The 27,872-nt window shown below is 41.2% G+C and overlaps 2 protein-coding genes across 2 annotated transcripts; both read left to right on the top strand.

Annotated features, from left to right (window-relative positions):
* The first annotated feature begins 1,638 nt into the window (after positions 1–1,638).
* GAR1 (GAR1 ribonucleoprotein) lies at positions 1,639–6,464 on the top strand. The gene is made up of 7 exons (XM_086611839.1): positions 1,639–1,659; positions 1,931–2,121; positions 2,288–2,442; positions 3,865–3,924; positions 4,340–4,475; positions 5,421–5,537; positions 5,874–6,464. Exons 2-7 carry the CDS (start codon positions 1,944–1,946, stop codon positions 5,885–5,887), a joined length of 660 nt encoding a protein of 219 aa, XP_086467965.1. The 5' UTR covers positions 1,639–1,659; positions 1,931–1,943; the 3' UTR covers positions 5,888–6,464.
* Positions 6,465–13,129: 6,665 nt separating this feature from the next.
* RRH (retinal pigment epithelium-derived rhodopsin homolog) lies at positions 13,130–27,570 on the top strand. Its single transcript, XM_009981472.2, has 7 exons — positions 13,130–13,235; positions 19,784–19,974; positions 21,657–21,756; positions 22,474–22,627; positions 22,987–23,155; positions 25,692–25,870; positions 27,465–27,570. The coding sequence occupies exons 1-7, from the start codon at positions 13,130–13,132 to the stop codon at positions 27,568–27,570; spliced, it is 1,005 nt and encodes a 334-aa protein (XP_009979774.1).
* The last annotated feature ends 302 nt before the right edge of the window (positions 27,571–27,872 follow it).

Raw genomic sequence — 27,872 nt, 5'->3', positions numbered from 1 at the left:
AAACGATCCCGCCTCAGTTCAACTGGTTTTACTGTAAGTGCAGGATGAGATAAGAAAAGTAAAGCCCTTAAAGTGAATGATTAAAAGGAAGCACTTATTAAGGATACACGTTTCCTGTCTTTTGCCAGAGGGGACTGATTGAATCATCATCCTGGTTCTCCTGATTGTAGGCAATTAATCTTGTAAAGGGTAAATGTGGTTTTATCTGAGATATGTCTTCATACATATGAGGAGAGAGAAACACTCACATCCATGTCATGTCCATCATATGCTCAGCTGGATTACAAGCTCATATTACACAATTTGTACACAGAATTTTCAAGTATTTGACAACTCTTGAAGCATTCTTATAGCAGCCTTCCAGTACTTAAAGGGGGCCTACAGGAAAGCTGGAGAGGGACTTTTACAAGGACCTGTAGTGATAGGACAAGGGGCAATGGCTTTAAACTCTGGAGTTTAAAGTTTCTGAAAACTCTGGAGTTTTCAGCTCTGGAGTCCCCAACACAAGAAGGACATGGAGCTACTGGAACGAGTCCAGAGGAGGGCCATGAAGATGATCCGAGGGCTGGAGCACCTCTGCTATGAAGACAGGCTGAGAGAGTTGGGGCTGTTCAGCCTGGAGAAGAGAAGGCTCCGGGGTGATCTTATAGCAGCTTTCCAGTACCTAAAGGGGCCCTACAGGAAAGCTGGAGAGGGACTTTTGACAAGGGCGTGTAGTGATAGGACAAGGGGCAACGGATTTAAACTGAAAAAGGGGAGATTTAGGTTAGATATAAGAAAGAAATTCTTTACATTGAGGGTGGTGAGGTACTGGAACAGGTTGCCCAGAGAAGTTGTGGATGCCCCATCCCTGGCAGTGTTCAAGGCCAGGTTGGATGAGGCTTTGGGCAACCTGGTGTAGTGGAGGGTGTCCCTGCCCATGGCAGGGGGGTTGGAACTAGATGATCTTTGAGGTCCCTTCCAACCCTAACCATTCCATGATTTTATGAAAGTCGTTTTCCAGGAAAACTTTAATGAAAAGCCAGCAGAACCAAAGCACCCCCTCCCCAAACCACCGTGCGGACAGCACAACGGCTCTCCCACGCTCGGCCCGGGGGCTGTAGTACCGGCAGGAAGCGCACGCGCCCCGCTCCGGTGTTTGGCGCTGCGGGTATCACACCGCGCCCGCAGACCGACACCGGGCTCTGCCCGGGGCTGCGCACACGCGTCCGCCGGGAGGGGCCGCGGAGCGGGACAAGAACGGCTGACGCGGCGCCGCCGGGCAGAACCTCCCCGCCACCCGCGGCGGCTACGAGCCGCGCACCCTCTGGCACGGGCCCGCGGCGGTGCCCGAGGGCCCCCGCGCCGCCGGGGCCCGCGCTGCAGGCGCGGGGGCGGCACCGGGGAGCGCCGGTGGCGGGGCAGCCGCCCCGTTGCGAGGCGGCTCTGAGCGCCACGGCTCCGTGCGGCAGCTCCCTGCCTTACGCGGGGAATCCGCACAGCCCTCCGCCCCGGCCACCACAGCGGCGTCCCGGGAGGATGACTCGCTTTGCGCTCCTTTTGCGACGGTGCCGTTTCACTTTACGGCAGGCGCCTTCTTTTCTGCCGGCGTGGGCGGTTTCCCGGCGGCGGCGCGCGCTGCTGACGCAAGCGGCCGGCGGCGGCGGCGCGCACGTGGAGGTGCGCCACGCGCGGGGAGGTCGGGCTCGAGACGCGGCGGGGGGCGGGGGGGGGGGGGGAGGACGCGGGAACGGGGACGGAGGCGGCGGCGGCGGCGGCCGCCCCTCCTGCCCCGCAGCCCTCCGGGCCGGCGGCAGCCCTGGGGGAGGGCGCCCTTCGCGGGGGTCCCATCCCCGGGCGGCGGCCCCGCGAGGTGCCCCGGAACGGCGCTGTGGACGGGCGCTGGAGGGTCGCAGGCAAACGCGAAATACCATTTTGGTCCGCAATTTAGGAGGTAGTGGAGAATGTCTTTTCGTGGAAGAGGAGGCGGAGGAGGAAGAGGAGGCGGCTTCAGTCGCGGAGGAGGTGGCGGTGACAGAGGTGGCTTTAATCGCGGTGGACGAGGTGGCTTCGGGCGGGGAGGTGGACGAGGAGGCTTCAACAGAGGCGGATATGACCAGGGACCTCCAGAAAGAGTGGTTTGTAAGTGACGTGAAAAGATTATCTTTAATTTGGAATGACTGCTCCGGATCTTTAGCTCGTTTGTGCTGTATTCCAGTATTGGGAGAGTTCATGCATTCCTTATTTGTGCTTTTTATTCCAGTGTTGGGAGAGTTCATACATTCCTTATTTGTGCTTTTTATTTCAGTGCTGGGAGAGTTCATGCATCCTTGTGAAGATGACATCGTTTGTAAATGTAAAACAGAAGAAAACAAGGTGCCTTATTTCAACGCCCCAGTGTACTTGGATAATAAGGAACAGATTGGCAAAGTGGATGAAATCTTCGGACAGCTGAGAGATTTTGTATCCTTCAAAAAAAAATGCGTGACGTACCGTATTTGTTTTTTAAAGGCTGATTGATTGTTAAATGGAATTTCTCTAGGCTTTTAGAGTAGTTCAGGGTTTGTCTACCGGTTAGATGTGAACAGTCACAAGTCTCGCTGCAGCTGCTGGTGTCGGGAAGCGCCTCGTTCACATCGTCTATCTTAAAGCTTTTTCAGTATGACAGAGTACCTTGTGGCAGGCAGAGGGTTTCAGTCAGTACCAGTACTGGCAGACGTCTTTTGGACCCATGGTGGTTCAAGATGTTACTTTTCCTAGCCACCTGACTAAATTTTCTGCTATAGGTTACTCACCTATAGCAGAGTTGGATCAAGGAAGCGGAATTTTTTTAGTGCCTTAGGGGACCTTGCTCATGCTGCAGCTTATTACTGAATTGTAAAGGTCAGTTTGGGCTAGGATGTCCTATTGCTTATCGTCCAGCTTTTTACTTAAAACTGCCAATAAAAGTGGGCGTGTGCTAGGGCATCCTCTTGCAAAGCAAGCTTGTTGAGACAGAGGCACTGGGTCCATTCTCTTGTCACTGACAGATTGACAGAATCCATGATAAAAGTGGGACAACCGGAGGAGTAACCCTGTAACATGGCAGTAGGACTTAGTCTGCGTCAATTGGTTGAGCATCAGTAAGTAGCTGCATGTGTCTTCCTCTTCCACATTAAACGTCAAGTAAAATGTGCAGGTTTAAATCACTCTGGCACTCTGAATGTGCTAACTTGCAGATTTACTTTTTGTGTCAGAATTACTGGAATCACAGAACTTGTTTTCTTCCTACAATACCATATCAAGAAAATATGTTACTGGATTTTGCAGCTCCTTGCTTCCCTATTTAATCTTGAGTTTTAATTCAGCAGAGTTGACCAGCAGCTCGTTTTGATCTTAGGAAAGTCCTTGCATACTGAAGAGCCAAAGGATTTGTAGAGGACTGTGTGTGGGGTTACAGAGAGCGTCTGTCACTTTGCTGTAGGATAAGGCTGGGCATCTGGTTGGTCCAGCAGTCCCTGCTGGCTCTTGCCTTTCCTCAGCCAGGCAGCTGTACCACCCAGCAGCATTGGCAGAGCCCCTGCGGCATGTAAATTGTTACAGATAAGCCGTGAGACTTTAATGTACTCTTTTCACTGGTGTGTTCCTCCTTATGCTTTAGTACACAGAAGGAAAAAAATTATTTTACCACGCAATATTGTATTTGTAACTATTGAAAAACGATGAGAAAAATTGGAAATAGTTTCTTCTGGTCTTTTAATTGTAATTTTCCATTTGCGGCGATGATGTTTAGCTTCGTTTATAAAATACTAATTTAGAAAATGTCTGAATGTGCCTTTCATATAATAATCAAAATCGCAATTTCTAATGTTTTATTCCTACTATGTTCCTTAAAGAAGCTAACAGTATTTTTCAGTGAAGCTATCTGAGAACATGAAAGCCTCTTCATTTAAAAAAATGCAAAAGGTTAGCCAATCTCAGTAACAGAATTCTACTGTATGTCATCAGTTAGATAAATCTACTCTATGTCATCAGATAATCAAAGCTTTATTAAGTTTTTGTTAAATTTAAAAGCTAGTTGTCCTTTGTAAACATAAGTATTCATTTCCTCTTTTTTTGCTGTTGTATCTGCCACGTTCTTCCTTCTTGCTGCCCTGTAAAAAAAAGATGTAACAAATGAAACTCATGCAAATATCATCTGTATTTTAATAACTTTGTAACACGGTGATTTATTTCTTGCATACTTTCTTTATTTGCCTATTTGCAGAAGATAATTTGACCTAAAAGGTTAAGACCAAATTGTGGATTTTTGTAAAGGGAGATATTAATGTGCTCTTTAGCCTTGGTATTTTCAAAGTCTAATGGATCTGTGTTCCTACAGTTTTACATTGATCCAGCAAAGCTGCTGCCCCTTCAGAGATTTTTGCCAAGGCCACCTGGAGAAAAAGGTGCTCCCAGAGGAGGTGGTAGAGGAGGACGTGGTGGTGGACGTGGAGGAGGAAGAGGCGGTGGTAGAGGTGAGATCCCCTGAGCGGAACTGCAGAATGTTGATGTTTTTTGGTGTGGGGTGGGTTGTTTGGTTTTTCTGGTTTGTTTTTTTTTTGGATGGTTTGTTTTGTTGTTGTTTTTTTTTTTTTTTGTAAAGCTGCAGTTGAGTACCTGAATCAGCAGTTGTATTGCAAAGAAAAGTGTTATGCATATTTGTTTGATGACTCAATGGAAGAAACAGTGATATCTTTCCAATGGCAAGACCTAGGCTTCTGTAGCTAGCTAAATAACGGCTGCACAGCGTAGGGAGGAGAGCACGCGGATTTATAACAAAGACAGAAAGCATGACTACTAAGCAAACTTGTGGTAAAAGGTTGCAGATGATCCAAACTCAAAACTGTCAGTGAAAGCTGTATTTTAAGTATGTTCTAAAAATCTAGTTTGGACAAAATACTTGAAACGCAGTGTTTGACAGAGGGGTGAATGACCTGCTAGATCTCGTCCTCCTTTGCTTTTTGAACATCATCTGTGATGTACTCCTCAGTTAAAGCTGAAGTTGATTTCTTTTTACATCGCAGTTTCTTGCCTCTTCTCCCTACCTTGCCTCTTTGCAGCAAGGCACGAGTGTTTCAAAGATTTTTTGTTTGTTTGTTTTAATGTTCTTTTGAGTTGTAATTAATTAATAGTTGTGATTAACTTTTTACTCCCTTGAAAGAAGGTTGTAGTGGAGTTTTGTTAGTGTCTTTAGTATTTTGGACATTGTATATCAGATATTAACCAATACCTAAAATGCTGCAGATGGTCCCTAGAAGAGACAAGGTACTAGTAACTGACCAAGTAACTGTCCAGCAATTGACAGTTTCTGTTTTTTTGTTGTTGATCTTTTCCTTTCAGAAGCTGTCAATGAAATAAGTTGTTATGCATAACAAAGAATTTGTATGCTCCTCGAAGTGTAATTTCTTTCCTATGTTTAGGAGGATTCGGAGGAGGAAGAGGTGGAGGAAGAGGAGGAGGAGGATTCAGAGGAGGAAGAGGTGGAGGAGGAGGAGGAGGATTCAGAGGAGGAAGAGGTGGTGGAGGAGGCTTTCGGGGTGAGTGTGCAGTTTTTACATTTCAATAGTAAAAATGACTCCCGATTTTCTAAAGCTTTTAAATATTAAACCATATTACTGTTATTTATAGTTTTATGCAAAAAGTTTCTGTGCATCACAGTAGCTGGCTTAAACCGAAGCGTAGTACTCTGTGGTTTTTGATGTTTGTGTAAGACCATGCTAGTTTTTTGCATTCAAAAAGGACTGTGAGAACAGGTAATGATGACAAACTATTTTATTCTATCAACTCATTTGGTGTTATGTATATAGTTTATTTGCTTTATATGCATCTAAGATGTGAACTGTTCAGTGTATTTTTCTTCTCCCTTAAAATAGGAAGAGGACATTAAAAATGGAACCACAAGTGTCTCCCTGCTGTCTTACCATATCATCTGCAGAAGTGAAGAACAAGGAAAAATTTTTATAAAGGACCCTGAAGAAGTTCTTTTTATAAAGAACTAGAAGCTGTAAAATGACAATTATTTTTACAATTAATGACTGTTGATCAACACATGAGGAGAGCGTAGCCTCAGGCGAAGAGCTGAAGACTGCTCAGAATACACTTGAACTTTTTTAACTAAGCCAGGATTCAATGTTATCCTTAAACTGTTAGTTTCTGACAAGTGACGTAGTCAGTGCTTGACTTCATGTTGGAGTTCGGAGTAAGCAATCAGTTGAAATGTTTTTTCAAAAAACCCTACGGGTTCACTACAAGCACATTGATCAGTATGAACCTGTTACCTATGTGTGACTGATCCCTAGTTTTCATCCTCTTTTTATACTGAATCTTCTGCCTTGCTCTAAAGTGTACGTGCTGTTTAAACAACCTTTGTGAACCTTTTTTTTACAAACTAAACTTCAAAATTTTGTGTCGATAGAATTTGTTTTATGCATAATAATGTATAAAAGGAAAGGAAGGTAGCAAAGGATGTTTTGTGGATTTTTCTGTATAAATCTCAATGAAAGCCAAAGGCATTAAGACATGTTCTTAGAAGCGTCTATGTAATTAATAAGACAAGGTTAGTACTATTTTAAGTCATAGAATCATAGAATCATAGAATGGTTAGGGCTGGAAGGGACCTTCAAAGGTCATCTAGTCCAACCCCCCTGCAAGGAACAGGGATATCTCCAACTAATAATAATAATAATAACTAAAAATAATAATAATAATAACAACTAATAATAATAACTAATAATAATAATAACTAATAATAATAATAACTAATAGTCACATAATTGTATCTAATTACACTGATATTAAAACTGCTAAGGGGTTTTAAATACCCCCACCTGCCCCTTAGCCTGTTTCTGTTAGGATTTTGATGTCCTGACCCCACATCTCTGCGGTGCTTTGAGCTCATGTAGGGCTAAGATTAGATAGCCCGTCATAGAGTTCCTCTGCACAAAGTGCTTTCAGTTAAGTATTGCTTAGAAAATTCTTAAAAAAGAAAAAATCTGGATGAGTCTTTGGTCTCTTTAATTGAATGCATTATGAGGATTATGGAAAAGCTAGTACCTGTCTCTCCTTAAGGGTGGAGGAGAAGAGGATGCCTCTCTATTCTTTAACTTTGGAAGTAAGAGTAGAAGAGTAGAATCTTCCTGGATTTCATCCGGAATCGAGAGTCCGTTCACAGACTCTCATACCAAGCACTTTCGAAGAAGGATCTGTAGAATAATCTACATGAAAGTATTTTGAACGTCTTGTTCAATGTGGAAAGAAGTACACCTCAGAATTGATCGTACTGTTATACTTTTTAATTAATGCAGTAACAGGGAAATGAGTTATATTAACCTACTGCTTAACAAAAGGAAACAGGTGATTTGTCAGCACCGGGATTGGACAATTGCTGGTCATTTTAACAAACATGACACTTAAATAAAACAAAACTTGAAACGTGGTAGCAAAACAAATATTCCAAGAATTCAGTTAAGTCATAGAATCATAGAATGGTTCGGGTTGGAAGGGACCTCAAAGATCATCTCGTTCCAACCCACCTGCCATGGACAGGGAAACCCTCCACTACACCAGGTTGCCCAAAGCCTCATCCAACCTGGCCTTGAACACTTCCAGGGATGGGGCACCTACAACTTCTCTGGGCAACCTGTTCCAGTGCCTCACCACGCTCATGTTTAAACAGATGCTGCATAGGATAGTAGATGAAAATGTTCTTCAGCTTAAAAAAAACAGACCACAAAACATTGGAATTTCTACTAGATCTGCTTTTGTGAAAAGAAATGAGTCTACTGTTCAACCACAGCACAATCGGGAATTGAGGGATACCGATTATTTTCCTGGTATTGCTACAGACTTAACTTTAACCAGGTCAGTTAAATCCAGACCTCTGAAAAATGTTCAGGCTTTTGTTGCTGTGTATCACAAGGCCTAAGTGAATCATCATAACTTTTGTCATATTTGTAATTGTATCCTCTGCTGCGTTGTATTCCTTCACATGCTTTAGTAGCTTGTTGTGAGTAGCTGACTTAGACCTTTCCTTCTGGCTTTGGAAGACTAATGTAACACAATTGTCACTCTTACACCCATGTTCATGCTCCGCTTTGCCATTCTCTCTGCATGCTTTAGGGACGTGCTTTTGCCAGGATATCAGAAGACTTGCATGATGTGACAGCAGATGTTTCAGTTGCACCAAGTCCAGCCTTGCAGCCTGGGACGAGAAGCGTATGCTTTGAGTCTCGCAGCAGATGGAGCAGTGAGCCAGCCTGAAGCCAAGGCCAAAGCAAAGGCTTTTATGTCCGTGTGCGGAGGGGTTAAAGAACAGTATCCCTTGCAGCTCTAAAGGCAAAATGGGCCTCTTGATTATAGGGAACTGGATTGCAGTCCCAGCTGAGAAATGCATGAGGAGCATTATGGCCTACCCTGCGCGTACAAGCAATGTTGGATGGGATTGACACAAATATCCAGAGAAAATTTGTCATCTCACATCTTCGTGGAGGTAGTAGGATGTTCAGATGCTGATGGAAGAACGTCCTTAGTGATTGGATGTGAAATGAGCTGCCATATGAGGAAGCAGTGCCCGGAGATACCTGCTGTGTGGTGATGCCTTTTTCCCCTTCTTTCCCCCCCCCTTCTTTCCCCCCCCCTTCTTTCCCCCCCCTTCTTCCCCCCCCTCTTCTTCCCCCCCCCTTCTTTCCCCCCCCTTCTTCCCCCCCCTTCTTTTCCCCCCCCTTCTTTTCCCCCCCCTTCTTTTCCCCCCCCTTCTTTTCCCCCCCCTTCTTTTCCTCCCCCTTCTTTTCCTCCCCCTTCTTTTCCTCCCCCTTCTTTTCCTCCCCCTTCTTTTCCTCCCCCTTCTTTTCCTCCCCCTTCTTTTCCTCCCCCTTCTTTCCCCCGCCTTGTTTTCCCCCCTTCTTTTTTCCCTTTTTTCCTCCTTCTTCCTCCCCCCCCCCCCCCCTTTCTTTTTTCCCCCCTCTCAGCACTCTGGAAAAGGATCGTGTTTGGTTGTAGCAGGGCCCATCCAGTCTCTGTCCTGCTTTGTCTTCTCCGTGCCACGGCATGACACTACCCTCCTAATGCAAGTAGTTGCTAACTGTCATAGATGAAAATTCAATGTCTTAAAAAAACTTAAGACAACATGTCTTCAATGTAATGCTGCAATGAACTAAAATACAAGTTCTCTAATTTTTTGTGACACCTTCCTTTCTGCCTTGAGCTCTTTATTCAGATCCTGTCGGCGATGCTGTCACTGTGCTCCTGACCCTAGTAACTGAATTGTTTGAGTTTTATGTAAGTGCTTACAGTTATCCTAGGCTTTTTCTGCAGAGAAGAGGAGAGGTGGGCTCACCAGCAGCCTGACAGAAATAGGTATGTTAGGAGAAATGGAAATTTCAAGTAGCTGTAGTATCTGGGAAGAAAAAGTCACAGTGCAGTCTGAAGTGAGTGAGATGGGGGGAAGGTGTTAGTGGCAGTGTAGACTCTCAATGACAATTTGGTGTTCCCTGGATTTCCCCTCACTGGCAGCCTTTGGGGCAACGACTGGGCTGCCTAAAGAACTCACCAGCCACCCTCACCAGCAGTGCAAAGGGGGTTGCCGTCCTGCCATGTTCCTCTGAAGCTCAGGAAGAAGGTAGGCTTCAGTGCATCCAGCATCACTTGGCTTCCCACCCAGGACACAGCAGCAGTGGTGTCACCTACCTGGCTCCTTGTCCACTTGTTGGTGTCTGCATATACTCACTGGTGGCAGAGGCAGAGCATTCGACAACCAGGTCCTGTGTTCAAAATATACTTGCAAGTGAGTGTATTAGCCACTACAATAGTCGACCCAGGGATAGTGTCTGACTTGCAGCTGATTTGGAAAGTGACAGCTGGAAAAATCACTAGGATCAGATTGCTTAAAGGTATTTAGAAGACCTTGAGGCTTTTGTCCTCGCAACACTAAAATTCTGGTTTTATACTTTTCCTATGTGGGATCTAAATCCTTGCTAAACAGAGGGTAATACAGGGAGGTGTATTGTAAAGCTTAAATTGTTATCCATTGAGAATGGCTTTAGTGCCCCTGCGTTCCTTCTTGGATGTTTTTTCTCTTTGTGTTGTCTGTAGTCGCTGGGATAGGATGGTTCAGTATAGTTCATAGATTTGCTATGTTACTTTGACAGGGAAATTTGATGAAGTGCAGAAAATAATTGGGATATTTTAGTGTGTGTCTGCCGCACTGGCTGTTGTAGAACAGAAAGGATTCTTTCGAGCTCTGACGTGAAGTTATGGGCGTTTGCCTGAAACAACTCTGGATAGTTAATGTACAAACTGGTGCAAAGTTATTTGCAGTTGTGCAAAGCATTGTCTTGGCAAGAAACAGTGTTGTCTTCCTTAAAAAATAAAAGAATAGCTACTGCATGAAGTATGGCAAGTAAAAAGCTTTGTGGAGTCACATATTTTTCAGGGTGTTTTCTTCAGTCAGCTGAAAATCTCTTTAGAGTCAAACTTTTGTAATCAACAGTTTAAATCTAGTAAAAGTCTCTGTGAGGGAGGAAAAAAGTAATTTATTAATTTGTTTTCTGTTGTGTTCGAACCGTTTGCATCTGTGAAAATAAGATTAAAGGGAAGTTCTGTTTTATAAAGCCCTCTAGTGGTGATGTGCTTAATGAATGTGAGAGGGTTTGGTTTGGTTTGGTTTGGTTTTTTTTAGTGTGGTTATCACTGGAAATAGGAAAGAGGTTTTGTTTTGGCTTTATTTTTTAATTTTTAAATTTTTAAAATGTAAATGGTAAGTTTCTCTACTCTCATTTCTTGTGGATTGAAATACATATTACAAATAACTGAAAGCAACTTGCTAAACCCTGTAATGAGTTTTGCGTTGCCTCATGTCTAGACAGATACCTACAAATTGAAGAGCAGACTTCAACAGAAATTGCGTTTTGTTGCTACTGATCTGGGACAAATGGGAAGGAAAAGCATCACTTGAGGTTAGAAAATGCCCCTCTGACACTCGTAATACTATCTGTTATTGGAGGATAACAACAGCCTGAGATTTTGGATTTTTTTTTCTTATGGCAGTATTAAAAAACAATGTGGTAAGCCATGTTTTATCTGGCTTAGGAACTGTGGTTCCAGCTTTCTGGATTATTTGTGTACTTTAATATTTACTTCCTTGCTTTATCTTTTTGGCATTGTTTTATGAACTGCAGTGTTCTAGAAAAAAATACTTTTAGGTTAATGATAAGTAATGTCTGCCTGTAATTTTTACTTTTTTTCTCTCAATTCCTATTGCTGTAAAATTAGCCAAATTTTTGAGAAGAGGAGACGGAGACCACGTCATGGCACACTGCACATACTAGAAACTTGCGTTTTAACCAACAGGTATGTACAAAATCTATATGGTCTCATTAACTGCTACTCTAAGTCTGGAATCCTGTCTGAATAAAAATAGTAATGATTTGCTTTTCTGAGGCATTCAGCATTGCAAGCTGTGACTTCTGTGGAAGCTGCAAGATCTGAGATGCTTTTGAAAATCTTGCCAAAGTTTCAGGGGAGGAAAGCAAAGATATCAAATTATCACTATGCTTTTATCTTTCGAGGCAGGACTATGGGGCACTGGGGAAGTGGCTTCATTGCCAAACAGATCATCTTTCCTTTCAGAACCCTCCCACCCTGTTCCTGCCTAATCCTCTTCAGACAGGAAAAATAACGTAATAATACAAGCACCTTGGGAACTGTAGGAGTGAGTGTAGATCTGTGACATTAAAGAAAATGTTTGCTGGCAGAACTGTGACACATGGTCGTCTGTAGTAATGATGACTAAATGTCACGGCTGCAGAAGTTTTATATCAAAATTTTCTCACCTTTAGATCCACATGGGTGGAAGACGCAGAATGCGTGTTTTGGAAAGAGGAGGAGTGGGAGGGAATGCTCTGTGCAAATTTCATGGGTCAGGGAAGGGAGAGCTCTTTAGGTATACTTCCTTTCTATGGGATGGCTATATTCCTCAATACTACCTGTGTCACCACACCTTTATTGCTTCTCAGAAGACACAGCCCTAGCCTGGGAGCCTGCCTGAGCTGCCTGTGAACCACGTACAACTGGAGAACCACTGGTTGCTCATCCTTGTCACTTTTATACCTAGTACGAGTTCAAAACTGGAGGCAAAAACTGTAAGGAGGGGAACTGGTGGGAAGCACCATGATTGCTTATACTGATACTGCATATAAGCTCTTTGGGCAAGGGTTTATTGCAGCTAATATTTACGCAGGATTTTGTAAAAGATCTTTACTTTAGTGTGCTGCTACCTTATGTAGAAGAAAACATGAGCTTCTGCTGCTCAAGACTTTGGAAAATGCGTAATAATTTTCTGCCCAGTAACATGCTTAGGAAAATTTGCCTGAAGTAAGCGAATACGTGTGTGTGTGTTTGTGTGTGTTTGGGAAAGGGAGGGTGTTCAGACTTGTACGGCATATTCAACAGCCATTTTCTGCAGACCAGGATATTTTAGAAATGCAGCAATTGAGTTTTCTGAAAGTCATGCTTCACTTCAGAAAATAGTGAGCTGTGTGCTTGTGTTTTGTGTCTATTTCAGCTTGAGAGTTGAAATCAAACAGAATCTTGAAGAAGCAGGTCTTTAAAGATTTGAAGGGATGGACTTCAGAGTAAGCATATCCTGCTTTCTGAAGAGATTGACATTTGTGTCTTTATGTTGCGCTGCAGTTTTGTGTGTTTTCTGTGACGATGGGAATTAATTCCAAGCCAGGCTGATGACCAACTGACCTGAGCCAACTTTTATTGAGGTTTCTGAAGCATTGCACAAGAGGTTTGAAGGAAAAAGTTTGGAAGCATGTGACAGTTAATCTCTTTAGCAGTAAGAATGAAGTTTAAGCATGCTGTTGGAAATGTACTCAGTTCTGTGCTGCTCTTTGTTCTAATTAACAATCTCCTGCATAGATTGGGAGTGTAAACTTCTTTGCAATTTAGTCCAATTAAATTGTGCTTGGAGGCTGTCAATGGTGGGGGGAACTCCCCCCTACCTCCCTTTTTCAATTGTTCATTGAGTCTGTTGAATAATGAAAGAATTTGCCTGACAGGGTTTTGTAGTGTTTCGTCGTCTTGATGAATTATTGCAGAGGATAGACGACAGTCTCTTTTGTCCAAAATGCTTTGGAATGATTCATCCAATTCCTCAGAAAGTGACAACGAAGCTCATTCAGCCTTTACACAGACTGAGCACAACATAGTTGCAGCTTACTTAATAACAGCAGGTATGGGCATTGGTAAATTGTTGTGTAACTTTTTAAAATAGAACTGTAGATCTGAATGCTCATTTTCTGTAGTAACGGCGACGGTGTTTCCTTTTGTATTACACAAATGTCTGATGACTTTTCTCCATAGTTTGCTGACCAGTTAGCAATCAGCAGGCTGACTAAGTGTGCAGAAACGTCTGAAGTGTGCAGAAACATCTAAGTTTTCTGCTCTATGTTTGAAAGCAGCATTATGTCTCGAAAAATATATTTTGTTGATATGTAATTATAGAAGAGAGTGAGAATTAATTTCTGCCAGCTTGCAGAAGAGATAAAAATAGGGCGTAGCTGTCACGTCTTGCATTTTTCTGTGATGTGCTTGAAGCTATCTTGAGATTTCTCCTGGGCCACATGTTCGTAGTAATATATGTGTAGTCGAGCATGTGAGCGGGTGTCTGTTAGGGGGATGTAAGGGGAAGGGTTGGAATGTGACTTAGAGGGAGGGAGCTGGTCATTAATCAGAGAAGAGCAGACTCCAGTTGCAGCTGTATTTTTCACCGATGACACATGTTAGAAAAAGCACCCTGGAAGGCTTGACATTGTGTTCATTCCCTGTGACTGCAATGGCCTTTGGCTAAACTTGCATGATCATGGACTTATTTTTTTTCCCTTGAAAACTATATCACTGTTATAATCACAACTGCTTCAGTGATGTTTTTCTGATGCATCAAGTGCTATAGCAGTGAAATATCAAACCAACCAAAAACTGAGAGCTACTGTGTTTAAAAATAGGCCTTCCATACCTTTATTATGGAAAATTAAATCAGTTTATAAATACTTTATTTATAGACTGTACCATATATTTTCTATGTTATAGTTAGCTTTTCAAATACTTGAAAATATTAATGTACTTTAGATTTATATGAAATAGTATTGCTGATGGTCACATTTTATTTAGCATATCTGTTTGAAGTGATACCAAATTGCTGCTATAGTTAAAGGGGGTATTTTTGGATGCAAAGTCAGTGATTTATTTCAAGTTCTTAGAGGAATTGGTAGAACATCTACACAGATCAGTAGACTTGTTAAGAAGCTGTAGAGATGGATGATGGTCAAGAATTAGAAGGCTAGATACACTCTGCAGTACTACCACACTATTTGCAGGTAGCTGGATTTATTAAGTGCTGCAAATATGTATGATATTTCTTATACTTTAATGAAAATTGATTACATTGTATGTATCAAGGTGGTCTTTTCAGATAGCTTGACCACCTGGTGTTAGGGATCAAAGCTATCGTAAGTGATCAGTGAGATTAAGAAAGAAGAGCTGGGCTGATTCTGGCTAATCTTGCATGGAAATTAAATATATATTTTTTTTTAAAGCTGGATTACTTTTTGCATTTTTTTTCTTTTTTTTTTTTTTCCTTATTATAACTGGAGGAGTCTAGTAAATCTTTCACCTGTAGCTTGAACTTGGCTTTCTTAATGAGGAATGTTTTTAACAGTAAGTCTATAACATCTTTGAAAGTATGATTGATTGCTTTGCAAATGCCTTACCATGACAAATCTCACATCTGGATAATTTAAAGTGTATTAATAAGCAGATGTCTAAGAATAAAAATGAAGTATAGGTACAGTGTTCATCATTATGCTGCTTTTTTAAAGGTTTACATGCTTCTCTCTCTTGTGAATAAATGCTTTGTTTCCTGAGAAGGAAGTAATTCTTAAGTATTGCAGTATACAGTGGACAGTGTATTAATTATAGTGATGACAACATGAATGCTCAGGCTGCAGGAAGCAATGCTGGCTCATGGCTATCCTTCAACTTACAATGGTGAAACACTCTGGTATAATTTTAAAATGCTAACTGGAAAAGGAAATTCCCCGTTATATACGGACCCAACCTTCATTTTTTTGATGCTGCTATACAAGTCTTGCTTAACTCTGTTAGCAAGTACTCCTGTATTTACATTTGATCTGCCTTTAGTTTTCATAGCTTCCCTGGGGAGAAGGAAAATAAGAAATTCTTCTGCTCTTCATCAGGTGATGAGGTTTTTATCTTCATCTTCACAAAACCCAAAGTTTAATTCAGGAAATATGAGAATAATCCCGGATGTTTCACAGGCTGAGTGGCAGCATCCATGTACTTTTTCTGAATCATGTGAGTTTGTCCCAGCTGATGATTTCAGGTTACTGAAAGTCTTGTGCTTGATCTGCACCCTGTGCCCTCTAAGAAGTCATAGAATCATAGAAGCACTTAGATCAGAAAAGGCCTTTAAGATCATTGAGTCCAACCATAAACCTAACACTGCTGAGTCCACCATTAAACCATATCCCTAAGTGCAACATCTACATGTCTTTTAAATACCTCCAGGGATGGTGATTCAACCACTTCCCTGGACAGCCTATCCCAATGCTTGACAACCCTCTCGGTGAAGAAATTTTTCCTAATATCCAATTTAAACCTCCCCTGGTGCAACTTGAGGCCATTTCCTCTCATCCCATCATTTATTAGGGAAAAGAGCCTGACACCCACCTCGCTACAACCTCCTTTCAAGTAGCTGTAGAGAACAATAAGATCTCCCCTCAGCCTCTTTTTCTCCAGGCTAAACAACCCCAGATCCCTCAGCTGCTCCTCATAAGACTTGTGCTCCAGACCCTTCACCAGCTTCAGTGCTCTGCCAATGGGCACTGCTTAACTGCTGCCTGGAGAAACTTTGTTCTTCTACTTGGCCTACTTCTCAGAAACAGGGAAGAGAGAATTTCTTGAATCTACATGTTTTTTTCTCACTTTGTTCAAGATGGAATCCATCTTCTTTCTTAGGTTTTACTCTCAGGAACATTTTTTTGGCTCTATTATTAATTTGTTTTAGTGGTGCTGAAAGTTCTAATGAATATAGACTTAGTAATTTCTGCTTTCTCTTCCCTGGTTTGGTTTGGTTCCCTCCCCTGGCCCCCCTCCCTGCCTTAATTTTGAGATCAGGCTCTGAAGCACTAAATTCAAGTGTGTCTAGCAAGAATTTTCCTTCACCCTGAGGATATGAGTTTACAGTCCTGTTGTATTTCTGATTTCATTCTTTGTAGCTGTAATATCTGTTAAAGCATGCCTCATAAGAAGCCTGTACTGTTTAATAAACTTATAATTCTATTTTGCTTTCTCTCTCCCAAGAGATGAGATGCTACCTGTCAACAGGAGAGCTGACAGAGCTGGCACAGCAAGTGCTTTTACTAGGATGCTGGTTTCAGATCAGATCCCCAGCTCCCTGCTTGTGTTCATTTTAGAGGCTCATAGCATCACAGTGTCCTTCCTGAAATGTGTAAATATATGCTTGGTAGCTGATGGCATCTATGTGACTGTGTGGCTTCACCTTCTCTGCTTTCGTGAGACCCCACCTGCAGTACTGCATTCAGCTCTGGGGCCCCCAACACACGAAGGACATGGAGCTGTTGGAGTGTGTCCAGAGGAGGGCTGCGAAGATGATCCGAGGACTGGAGCACCTCTGCTATGAAGACAGGCTGAGAGAGTTGGGGCTGTTCAGCCTGGAGAAGAGAAGGCTCTGGGGAGACCTTCTAGCAGCCTTTCAGTACCTAAAGGGAGCCTACAAGAAAGCTGGAGAAGGACTTTTACAAGGACCTGTAGTGACAGGACAAGGGGCAATAGCTTTAAACTGGAAGAGGGCAGATTTAGATCAGGGGTAAGGAAGAAGTTTTTTACAATGAGGGTGGTGAGGCAGTGGAACAAGTTGCCCAGAGGAGTTGTGCATGCCCCATCCCTGGAAGTGTTCAAGGCCAGGTTGGATGATGCTTTGAACCTGGTGTAGTAGAAGGTGTCCCTTCCCATGTCAGGGGGTTTGGAACTAAATGATCTTTGAGGTCCCTTCCAACCCTAACCATTCTACAATTCTATGAACATCATCTGTAATATAATTTTTGTGTAATAAGCAAAAGACTTGCACCTGAGAGCGGACATGTTTGGTGGTTTTAAAAAGAGAATGGAAAGAGAGAGCCAAGGATTAATTACGATTTTGCCTCATTTGATTTTAAAATTACTGAATCTGTTAAGAGAGTTTCTGTAATGTAGGAGATCAATACTGATTAATAAAATGTTGCAGTGAGACTCCTTATATGAGTTTCAGGTATAATAAAAAAGGTACCAATTTACATAACTGCAGTGGAGAAACTCCACTCAAAAGCTGAAGAACTGGTGGTGTCCCTAGTGTCTATTATCCAAAGTATCATCGTATATTTTTGCGAATGTTATTATGATTACACTGGCTTTCCTTCTGCCCTTTTTCATATCTGTCACGGTATTAACGTAGCTCTTGCTGAGCACAGTGGTTCAGATGGTACTTCTGATGTGTATCTGACTTTAGAAATGTCTGCTTCAGTTTGATACACTGGAGTGTGCACTGGTATTTATAAATCTACGGACTGTGTTCCTGTGGACTGCCAGTGATGGAGTCCACAGGACTTTCCATGATTTGAAGGAATTTCCATATTGATACCAGTTAAAGTCTTCAAAATTCCACTGTAGAGCTGAAGTGCTTGAACCTGATTCTTGCCCTCAAGTTTTCTAACTCTGCAGATTTGAGGTTATTGTTTGAACTGCAGTGTGTTTGTTTGTAGTCTGACTGTAAACTGATGTTAAAGATTTTTAACTCTGTGCTGCAGCATTGACAGTGACAGAGATGGAAGAACATTTTATAACACTTAAAAACCTTATTGCCCTTTCTACAGAGGCATGTCAGCAAAATCTAATCTGTGTGTGTCAGGTTTTTGATGGAGCCAACAGAGGAACAGAAATCCCATCAGTGAGGGTGATGGATTGCCAAGGGACTGGAGCAGGATGGGCAGTGACTGTGAAAGAAGATAGGTCTGCTTTTGGAAGTCCACATTCAGTATGATAACTATTCACTCAAGCTCCTTACAGAATTATGCCTCAGATCTGTCATGATGGAAACTATAGTGTTTTGCATCAAGGGTGAAACTTTAAATTAAAGAAAAAAAGAAAAAAAGAAAAATTCTGAGGGGTGTTTCCATGGATGATGTGTTGTTAGACTTTTACCAAATTAACATTCCACTATGCACTCGTAATTTAAGGTGTCTAGGCTGTACAAGTGTTTGTAAATTTAGGATTTGGTTCAGTGATACTGAACAAACAGCTGTGCCAGACCGGGAAATCTATGAACAACTTACAAATTCCTGTTATTATTTAGAAGCTATTTTTTAATGGCTGTGTTTGCTTGAACATGTTGGAATTCTCCGTTTTATTGGTAAGGGCTGTGAGTCTTTCTCTGCTGAGATGCAAGAGGAATTCTTAACCTTATTAGCTGTTTATTAATAGCTCATATTAATAGTGGTTAGTAAACGTTTAGAGAATGGGAGTTTGCTCTAGATATCTCTGCAACAGGCTAGAGTCTGAAGAGAACAAAACCTCAGCAAAAAACCACCCTGTTTTGTGGGAGTGCCATGTAAATTCGCTCCAAGAGCCATGCAGTAGGATTTGGCTAGGAAGGAGGAATAGCAGGAGAAAAGGAGAATCTGGAGATTTTAATATAGGTCACCAGGATCAGACAAAGCTTGCTGATGCGTAGGGTCCTGAAGAGTGTCCTGGACACCTCAAAGAGCACTAAGTCCAAAGCAAATTTCAGAGAGGCTGGACACAAAGAGAGGAGAATGTACATTTTAGCTTTGGTACTGCATTTTTTATTACAACTCTTTGTCTGCTGGCCATTTCTCGCGTTGCCTAATAATAGACTTCAGACACAGTTTGAGTCGAGCCAGACCAAGGAGGTTTAAAAATACAGAAGCAAGGCAGAAGGAAGTTCAGTGCAGAGCTGGACTTTTACCATGGCTATGACACAGCCCTGGAGCTTATCAGGTGGAGGAAATAACTCTGGTGCAGGCGCGGCCGTGCTGCTGTGGCAGGCTGTGCAAATCATCCAGACTGCCTGACAAGGCTTAGAAAATACAGTTTGCAGCAACCTGAGCCAACGCTGATGCTTGCAAAGAAGTGGGACCTCGTGAGCAGAGAGGAGAGTTAGTCTGGCTAGGATAGTGGTAGCAAAGTCAAAGCTTCTGTATTCCTTTTGCCCAGGATTATTGTCTGAATGCACGGTGGAAACTCTCTGCTGAGAAAGGAAGATCTCAGGTGGTGGTGGGGCCTTCTGCTAAATCAGGTGAATCAGAAGCCTTGGGTTTTTTTTTTGCCAGTTCCCAACCTGCAGTCTTTTTTTACCATGGAAGATAGCACTGTACTTGGTGGCTGGAGTGTTTGAATTGTAATCCTGGATACTTTTTAATTTCTTCTATGCTTGTTGTCATTGCAGTGCAAGTCCCAGGTTTGGCAAAACACTCCACTTTTGGTCCCTACTGAATCCAAGAGCAAGTTATCTAATTGGAAAAGCTTTTCTCTCCTTTTCAGTTGTCTATCCTCTTTGCAAAATTGTGCTTGACTGAAAAGAAAACTCATTTAAGACTTAGATATTGCAATAGGCTGCATTTTCTTCTGCATGTATATTACTGGCTGGTGTGCATTCCGTAAAGTTTCCCTTTTTCTGTTTTTACAGGAGTGATAAGCATTTTCAGTAACATTGTTGTGTTAGGCATCTTTGTTAAGTACAAAGAGCTTCGGACAGCAACCAACGCAATTATTATCAACTTGGCTTTTACTGACATTGGTGTTAGTGGCATTGGTTACCCCATGTCTGCTGCGTCAGACCTTCATGGAAGCTGGAAATTTGGATATACCGGATGCCAGGTATTGTAATTCAGTGAGAGAGGATGTTTTGAGCACTTAAAAGCAAACTGAGAAATAACTAGTAGCTCTACCTGATTTTAGTTCTTTCAAGAGACGAGATGGAGAGGCAAGATTTGACTCTAGACCTGAAGCTGGTGTTCTGTAATATCAGCAGTTTCTGGATATAAGCTTTCATGTGAATTTCATTCCAAACTTATATTTGTAATCTAAAAACATTAAAATGTAACCTTGTATTTATCAACTAGAGATTTTAAACTAGCTTTAAGAAGCTTAAGAAATGAAATCCCCAAATGAAAAAGATTATAGTAGCACATGCACATTTGATGACTTATTTGATAGTTAAAAGACTTTGGATGTGGCTACTCTTTTGATGATGAGCTTGACAGATCTTAATGAGTTCTCCTTGGTAAATATGTGTTCTTTTGGATGGGACTATTACGATATGATCTTTAAGGTCTTTTCCAACCCAAATCATTCTGTAATTCTATGATTCTATGATATCCAAAATGATGGCTTGCAAGGCTATTGGTCTCCACTAAAGATTTAGCCTAGTTTTAATAGCTGTCTTTTTTTAAAAATAGACTCACCAAAAAATTATGCTTCCATAGTAGAGGGATGATGCCCTTTGCTAGCTGTGTACTGTGATTTAAATCTACTTTTTTAAAAGACTGTTGGGATTAAGTGCCCAGGAAAATGAGTAGTAATGTGAAGATGTGTGCTGAAAATGTGACTCAAGGAAAATATTAACAACACTATACATTTTGGACCTTTATATAATGGATATTTTTAACAATCTGACATCACTTGCCTGAGTATAGAGTTATTTCAAGTTCAAAATTCAGTCACTGTTTGACAGAAAGCCTCACTTTTAACATCTTTGGATCTAGACTGACTTGTAGTGGGCTGGTGTTGATGCGAAATCTCACTACCCATGCTCTGGGAGTTACGATCACTTGAAGCACAACTCCTGTCAATTTAAACTAAATGAATCCTGGGAGCTGAGATGGCTGAATGTCGTGTGGTTCTGTTGTAACCGCTAGTGGCATGTGGTCTGGCACAGGGCTTTCTATTTTGAAGGTGCCAGTGGTAACACAGCCCTGGTCAGGCTGCCCATGGGATGACTGGGCAGATACATTCAGAGCATGTTGGGATTGCAGTGTATGTCACTCTCTGCAATAGATCTGGCATATGTAAAAATGTGGGGGCCAATGGGGAAAATCAGTGTGCTATATCTGTGAAATGAGAGTAGTTGTACAACAGAGGAAAGAGTGACAATTCAGGACCTCACATTTGCTAAAGCTGGAACCTTTTTGATGAATCAAATGCTCTTCAGATTTATTTAACATATATTGAAAACATGAATTGAACCCTACCCAACCTCCAAACTCTTTTATCTCTGAATCTCAAAATTTACTAATTGAAGTATGGTGTTTGTTTGCTTTTTAGACTGCTGTTTTTAGGATTTCTGATGTGCACACAAGCAGGTTGCTTTTGAACTGTTTAATTTTAAATGAGCCAGCTCCAAATTGCCTGCATTGAATTAGTTCCTTCAGTACCTTGCTTATGGAGGAGAACACTGGCTGAATGTAATGTGTCGTGGTGCCTTTGATTCCATCTGCAAATTTGTCCTTGTACTTTTGAAAGATTTCTCAGAAATGATTTTTTGTTTGTTTTAATTTCAGGTCTATGCTGCCTTAAATATCTTTTTTGGGATGGCGAGTATTGGTTTGCTCACTGTTGTGGCAGTTGACCGTTATCTGACAATTTGCAGGCCTGATATAGGTACTGTACTTATGGTAAAAAATCGTTCACTGTTGAACTTCTATAAAATAAGAGTCTAATTGTATTGTTTTCTCATAAATGACTCCGTAATTACAGTGCTGGGTGTGATTTGAATTTAGAGCATGATCCTACAGTACTCGATTAAGTTATCTGGTTGGCACGGATGGTACTGCTCGTGAAAGTGAATATTTCAGAATTAGGCTGTTATTGTGTTGATAAGTTATATTTTCATGTCTGTTTCCAGCCTTTAGAGGGCCACATCCATGTACAGAAGCACATGAAAAGCCTCTAGCTGTGGGAGGTTTTGACCACTGTCAAGCTGGTGTGTGCCTCTAGTGTCATGTTAACACTGCACTGGATGTTTTTCTCCTCTCTGTTACAGGTTGTAAGAGCTAATTCCTCCCCCTGTGATCATGCAAAGATGTACTTGAATGCACTGTTGTGTGATAAACTCTCTGGCATTGGGTTAGGATCAGGAATTGCCTGTATGCTGAGTTGGAATGGGTGATGGTATTTAAGTGGTGTTTAAGGCTGGAAAGCTTGAGATGTTGTTCCACAGTATGAAACAGATACGCTACAGTCTTAGGAAGCGTAGGCCTTCGAAAGGATCATTATTGACTTGCTACGTGCTTGCTGGAAGCCACTTGTTGTTTGAGTTCAACACTGGAAAGAAGCAAAAGGTGACAACGGTTTGTGATTATGTGTGCTTGGCCACAGGAAGAAGAATGACTGCCCGTAGCTATGCCACTCTAATCCTTGCTGCTTGGATAAACGCAGTGTTTTGGGCTTCCATGCCTACTGTAGGCTGGGCTAGCTACGCTCCGGATCCGACTGGAGCAACGTGCACAGTAAATTGGAGGAAAAATGATGTGTAAGATTCCCCTTCACCCTTTCTTTTAAATTTGCTGCCTGATTGAAGGCTAAGATTACTTAATTCACCACTATATGAGCATAACTTCTTCTTTCCGAAGTATGAAGCCTAATTTATAAAAATAACTTTAAAACGGTGGAAATAATATAAAGCAAGTCTAGAAAAGACATAGGAATTGAGCCATGCTTGAAAATTGCAAGACTTGTAGTTGCTAATAAAAAAAAAACAAGGAAAATTTTCCCAATTGTTTAAAAGCTTGTTTTAAAATTTCATAATCAGATCAAAATATCAAATTATTTAGAAACTTTTCCTGGATGGCTATTTGTAAGTTACTATGTTTTGTTTTTCTGTCTTATCAGGTCCTTTGTTTCCTACACAATGAGTGTAATTGCTGTTAATTTTGTTGTACCCTTAACAGTCATGTTTTACTGTTATTACAATGTTTCCCGGACAATGAAACAATATGCCAGCAGTAACTGCTTGGAGAGCATCAACATAGATTGGTCTGACCAAGTAGATGTGACAAAGGTATGGTAATCGAGGACATGTTTTGGTTTAGGCATGTTCTTTTGTGTTAAAGTCTTGGGGGCAAAGGAACAGAGCAGCATTTTAAGCATCTCTGTTTCCTACGTTCACCCTTTTCCTTTTGTACTAAATATAACTGAAATTTAGCCTTGGTGAAAACTCTTGGCTTGATTTATAACACGAGATTCTTTACTTTTGGCCTAATTCCAGATGAATAGCTACTTTGAAGGCTGGGAACAACGTGAATTTTCCTTTCCTCTGCCCTCTGTCTTTACATGGAAATGTGCCTCAGAGATGTCCTAGAAGGACTTTTACACTTTGTGTCTGCAGTGCTTATGCTGTCTGCTATCTGGTCTGAAATGAATCGGTCGGCTGGGATTTGAACTGGTGGCCTAGAAGCGAAAGTGCATTTCCAAGCTCCTGAGCTCCTGTGATTCTGATCCCTTGTTCTTTTCAGCCTGTTGAGCTTCTCTCTTTCTTATGTAAACAGTAGCAAATGTGAGTTGATATATACTGCCTGAAAGGTTGACATTGTTTTAATGTATGGAAGTCCTTGAAGAAGCTTGATGTTCACTAGCTCGTTTGATTTTGTGTAAAAAATATAATTTATAGTTGGGCATGATAAAAAAAGTGGGAGAGAATTGGATAGACGAGTGTGTACCTATGCTTTTGAATTACTTATCAATGCAAACTTAACATTCCTTGAAAAACTTTCTCATTGCTAAATTTCGAAAAATTGTATTTTTACTTAAAAATAATAATTTGAGCGTTTTGCTCTTCTGAAGACCTTTCAGAATGCTTGAAACTGAGGACTCAGTTATCAAATTAGGCTTACATTTTTGAAGAAAATGCATTCTTCCTGTTTTGCAGTTGAACACACTGAGTTATATTTTAAAAATAACAAAAAAAAAACAAACAAAAAGAAACCCCAAACAAGTGATCAAAGCTTTGTAGTTGAGCAGTATCCTTCTTTAGAACTAGACTGCTTGCTTTTTCACAAATTAGCATCTTCTAAGCTTTCTACTCACCACACAAACTTCTAAATGAAAGGGTTCTTTCTTTACATTGTTATTAATAGGTATTGCATTTGTATTTAAATAGGAATCTTCTGTGGAGAGAGTCACTGCTCGTTTATTGGTTATGCTTTAGAATAGCTCGTACAAATTAGCCATTTACTTCTTGCTTCTCATTTTGTTCATCACTGAAAGACTGTATAAGATTATAGGTAAACAACACTAGGGAATCCTACAAAGAGCCTTGCAGGTTTTTTTGGCTTTCTGGTGATTTGTTATGTACTCTTGATTAATTTCAGATTTCTGTTCCAGCTTCCATTACTGATTTATGTCCTGACAAAAGCCAGAAAAGCCTATCCTGGTTGATTCCCCTCCTGCTCTCCCACTGCCCCCAGTTTGTTGCTGTTCAGTTCTAGCTACCGTGTGGCGTCTTCTGAGGTGTGCGCCCCAGTGTGTCCAGATTGTCTTCTCTGCCTGCCAGAGAGAACAGATAACTGCTCAGATCTCTCAGAGTGATGCTTGAACGTGGCCATCATGCTTCATTAAACCGAGCAGACATTTCTGGGTGCCTTAAGTGTATGAACTGAGCTTTTGTGTCCTGGAATATTTACTATCTTTTATGTAACCGTACCATAGTTAAGCCTTATGAAATGTTTTTCTTAGGTTAGTTGCTTGGCTTTTTCTCTCTGTTCGTGTTTATTGTTTGTAATAGCATCCGGGAGTGACCTGGTTTTGCTGGATTCCTTCTACTTGGGCTCTCCAGAAAGACAAAGAGGCTACATTGAAACTTCTGTTTTCTTGCTGTGTGTTTCAAGTTTATTTTGAAAGAGAATCTGTCATTCTGATAGGGCATTTTATCTTTGGGAAGCAGTTTATCATATTTTCTCTAGCAAGGTCAGAGTAGATTTTGGGTTGTTTATACCTGAACAGAAAACAGAGGAAGTAGCTAGGAAGTGGTTAATCTAAAGTGATTTATGTAAAAGTTGGTGTCTTCTGTGGCTCAGATGGTGTTGATTATCTCATCATTATTAAATGTAGTATTTTCATTTCTTAGGGATGGATAGCCATCCTCTGGTGGATATCAGAGTGCAGCTTTTCAGATATATATGATAATAAAACCAATAATACAGCTAAGGTAACTTGCAGTTTGAAGGAGGAGAGTTGCTGCGAGCTTGCAGTGTTTCCAGCTCTGAATTGGGGTCATAGTTCATGTATGAAGTCCTCTCAGGCCAATTAAACTTTTGATGGACATATACAACATAATCAGTGGTTCTGACTGTGAAGGAATATTGTAGATAATGAAATAACAGCATGCCAAAATAAATGGTAGTGTGATGTGCTATTAAATCCCCAAAGTGAGATTTCATTATAACCTGTCACAATTTGTCAGGTGTGGTTGTTTATGTGTTGTTATTTGATTCTGGATAGCTCTATTTTCACACAGGTGCATGCACTTTTGACATTAAGTTATGAGGTCTTCATCTTCAAGTAATACTGGTTATGTGTATGTTCCTCTCATTTTACAGATGTCTGTTGTGATGATTGTAATGTTCTTGGTGGCATGGTCTCCGTATTCTGTTGTCTGTTTATGGTCCTCCTTTGGAGACCCAAGGAAAATTTCTCCTGCAATGGCCATCATAGCTCCTCTATTTGCAAAATCTTCCACGTTCTATAATCCCTGCATTTACGTAATTGCAAACAAAAAGTAAGTGCTCCAGTCTACTTCATGACTTTTTGCGTATCGTGTAACTATAGAATGATCATCTGTAGCATATGACAACCTGATTAGCAAAGAGATCAAAGGGTAAACCACTGTTGATTTACCAAAGATGACCTTTTGGACAGGAAAATCTAAACCAAATTGTTTTGATTATCATCAGAACATACTAAATTGATAAAGAATTAAGAATGAATTAATGAAGCTTTTGTAAAACAGTTTTGAAAGTCACTTTGTGGTTTCTCAAAGGGATTCATTATGGAATTTGGGTTGCATCAGCAGTAGACTGGTTTTAATGACTGACCAAAACGTGTGTCAGCTTAGGGACATGTAACTTCAGTACATTTCCTTGCTTGATTTGGGATGTGTCATATTCTGACTGGTTAGGATGTTTCTAGCAACCATATCAAATGCTCTAACTGAGCCAATGCCTCTGACTGGGAAATGAGTTTTGCAAAGAGGCATGCTTCCTTTTTCTACAACCAAGCTAGAAGCAGAGCCTGTGATCTCTGTCTAGTTGACCTTATCTGATCCTTCTGAGTCAATGAAATACCGTCTTGTTTTTTGCCCGTTCTGTAAGTTCACCTCTGTCATGGCTATACCTGGAATAAGCAAAAGCTGCTGTGACCCTTGTTGTGAAAGAAACACTGAACTTTACTGAGTTATTCCTGTGCATGGAAGTGAAAAGACTCAGGTCCCTTTGAATTCCAAGTACACCATTTTTAATTAAGTAACACTTGTGGGTTAACCCAACTGGCAACTAAACACCATGCAGCCACTCGCTCACTCTCCCCCACCCCCAGGGGAATGGGGATGAGAATTAAAGGGATAAAAGGGAAGGAAACTTGTGGATTGAGATTAGAAAAAATTAATAAGAACAATAATATAAAATTTAAAGTAATAATGATGAAATAATAAAAATATGAATATATATATATAAAATGATGATAATATATACAAACAAGTGATGCACGCTGTAAATGCTCACCACTTGGTGACCAATGCCTGTTCCATCCCAGCAAGTGATCCTGAAACAGATGAGTCCTGACACCGCAACCCCAGATGAGTGAGAGGCCCGAAAAGAGAAAGAGAGAACTCTGAGAGTCTGAGCAGAGACGCAGAGAGAGTCCCCCTCAAAAGAGCAAGAACGATTCCAATCAACCCTCTTCTATATACTGGGCATGACATTTCATGATATGGAATAGTCTATTGGCCAATTTGGCCCTCAATCCTAAATTTAAGTTCAAATTATAAGAGGAGTTGTGAGTCCGTTGTCTCAGCTGTGCTCCCCCCAGCCTGTTGTGCTCCTGCATGCTGGCAAAACTGAAAAGTCCTTGATGTCTCAGTACCAGCTATAAACATCAGCCTGCTATCGATATTCTTCACATAAAAAGTCCCACACTAATCCTAAACACAGAGCTCTTCTAACTACTAAAAAGAAAAACTAACTGTCCCAGCCGAAATCAGGACAGTAAGTTTTACTAAAATTGAAACTGTTGTAATACTTAAGGCCACCTTACCCATTTTTTCTTTACGTTTGTCTCTCCAGCTAACCATCTTTCTGCTTTCTTGTCCTTCGCAGGTTTCGGAGGGCAATCCTGGCAATGGTGCGATGTCAGACAAGACAAGAGATAACTATAAACACTGCCTTGCCCATGAGTGTATCTCAAAGGGCACTGACGTCATAAAACTCATGTCATTTGCCTGCATAAGCTACATGGAAAGGAGCGAAATCTGGTTTAAAGTTAATTAATCTTTCGGAATAATAATCTGCCCCAGCCAGCCAGCTGTTTTCTGTTAATCACAGTAATCTTTTTAGACAGGATAAAAAGAAAAAAAAGAAAGACAAAAACCACTAAGACTTTAGTTTTTGAGAGTGAGGTTTATTGGCCCAATATGTCTGTCCCAAACTAAAAATTCTAGTGAAGTGGTCACTGTTACTCTTACAGGATTGGACAAGGTGACACGGGCGGGCAGAGACTGAAGCAGG

This window comes from Tauraco erythrolophus, chromosome 5, assembly GCF_009769465.1.
Source record: "Tauraco erythrolophus isolate bTauEry1 chromosome 5, bTauEry1.pri, whole genome shotgun sequence".
NCBI classification, from domain to species: domain Eukaryota; kingdom Metazoa; phylum Chordata; class Aves; order Musophagiformes; family Musophagidae; genus Tauraco; species Tauraco erythrolophus.
This window is presented reverse-complemented; position numbering and strand designations above follow the sequence as displayed.

What these genes read in the sequence shown, in the direction of transcription:
- GAR1 (XM_086611839.1), top strand. Translation starts at nt 1,944, where the DNA reads ATGTCTTTTCGTGGAAGAGGAGGCGGAGGAGGAAGAGGAGGCGGCTTC. An exon ending in CATTTAAAAAAATGCAAAAG is followed by an intron (nt 3,925 to 4,339) that starts GTTAGCCAATCT and finishes GTGTTCCTACAG; the next exon opens with TTTTACATTGATCCAGCAAA. An exon ending in AGGAAGAGGCGGTGGTAGAG is followed by an intron (nt 4,476 to 5,420) that starts GTGAGATCCCCT and finishes TCCTATGTTTAG; the next exon opens with GAGGATTCGGAGGAGGAAGA.
- RRH (XM_009981472.2), top strand. Translation starts at nt 13,130, where the DNA reads ATGCTTTGGAATGATTCATCCAATTCCTCAGAAAGTGACAACGAAGCT. An exon ending in TTGGATATACCGGATGCCAG is followed by an intron (nt 19,975 to 21,656) that starts GTATTGTAATTC and finishes TTTTAATTTCAG; the next exon opens with GTCTATGCTGCCTTAAATAT. An exon ending in TACGTAATTGCAAACAAAAA is followed by an intron (nt 25,871 to 27,464) that starts GTAAGTGCTCCA and finishes TGTCCTTCGCAG; the next exon opens with GTTTCGGAGGGCAATCCTGG.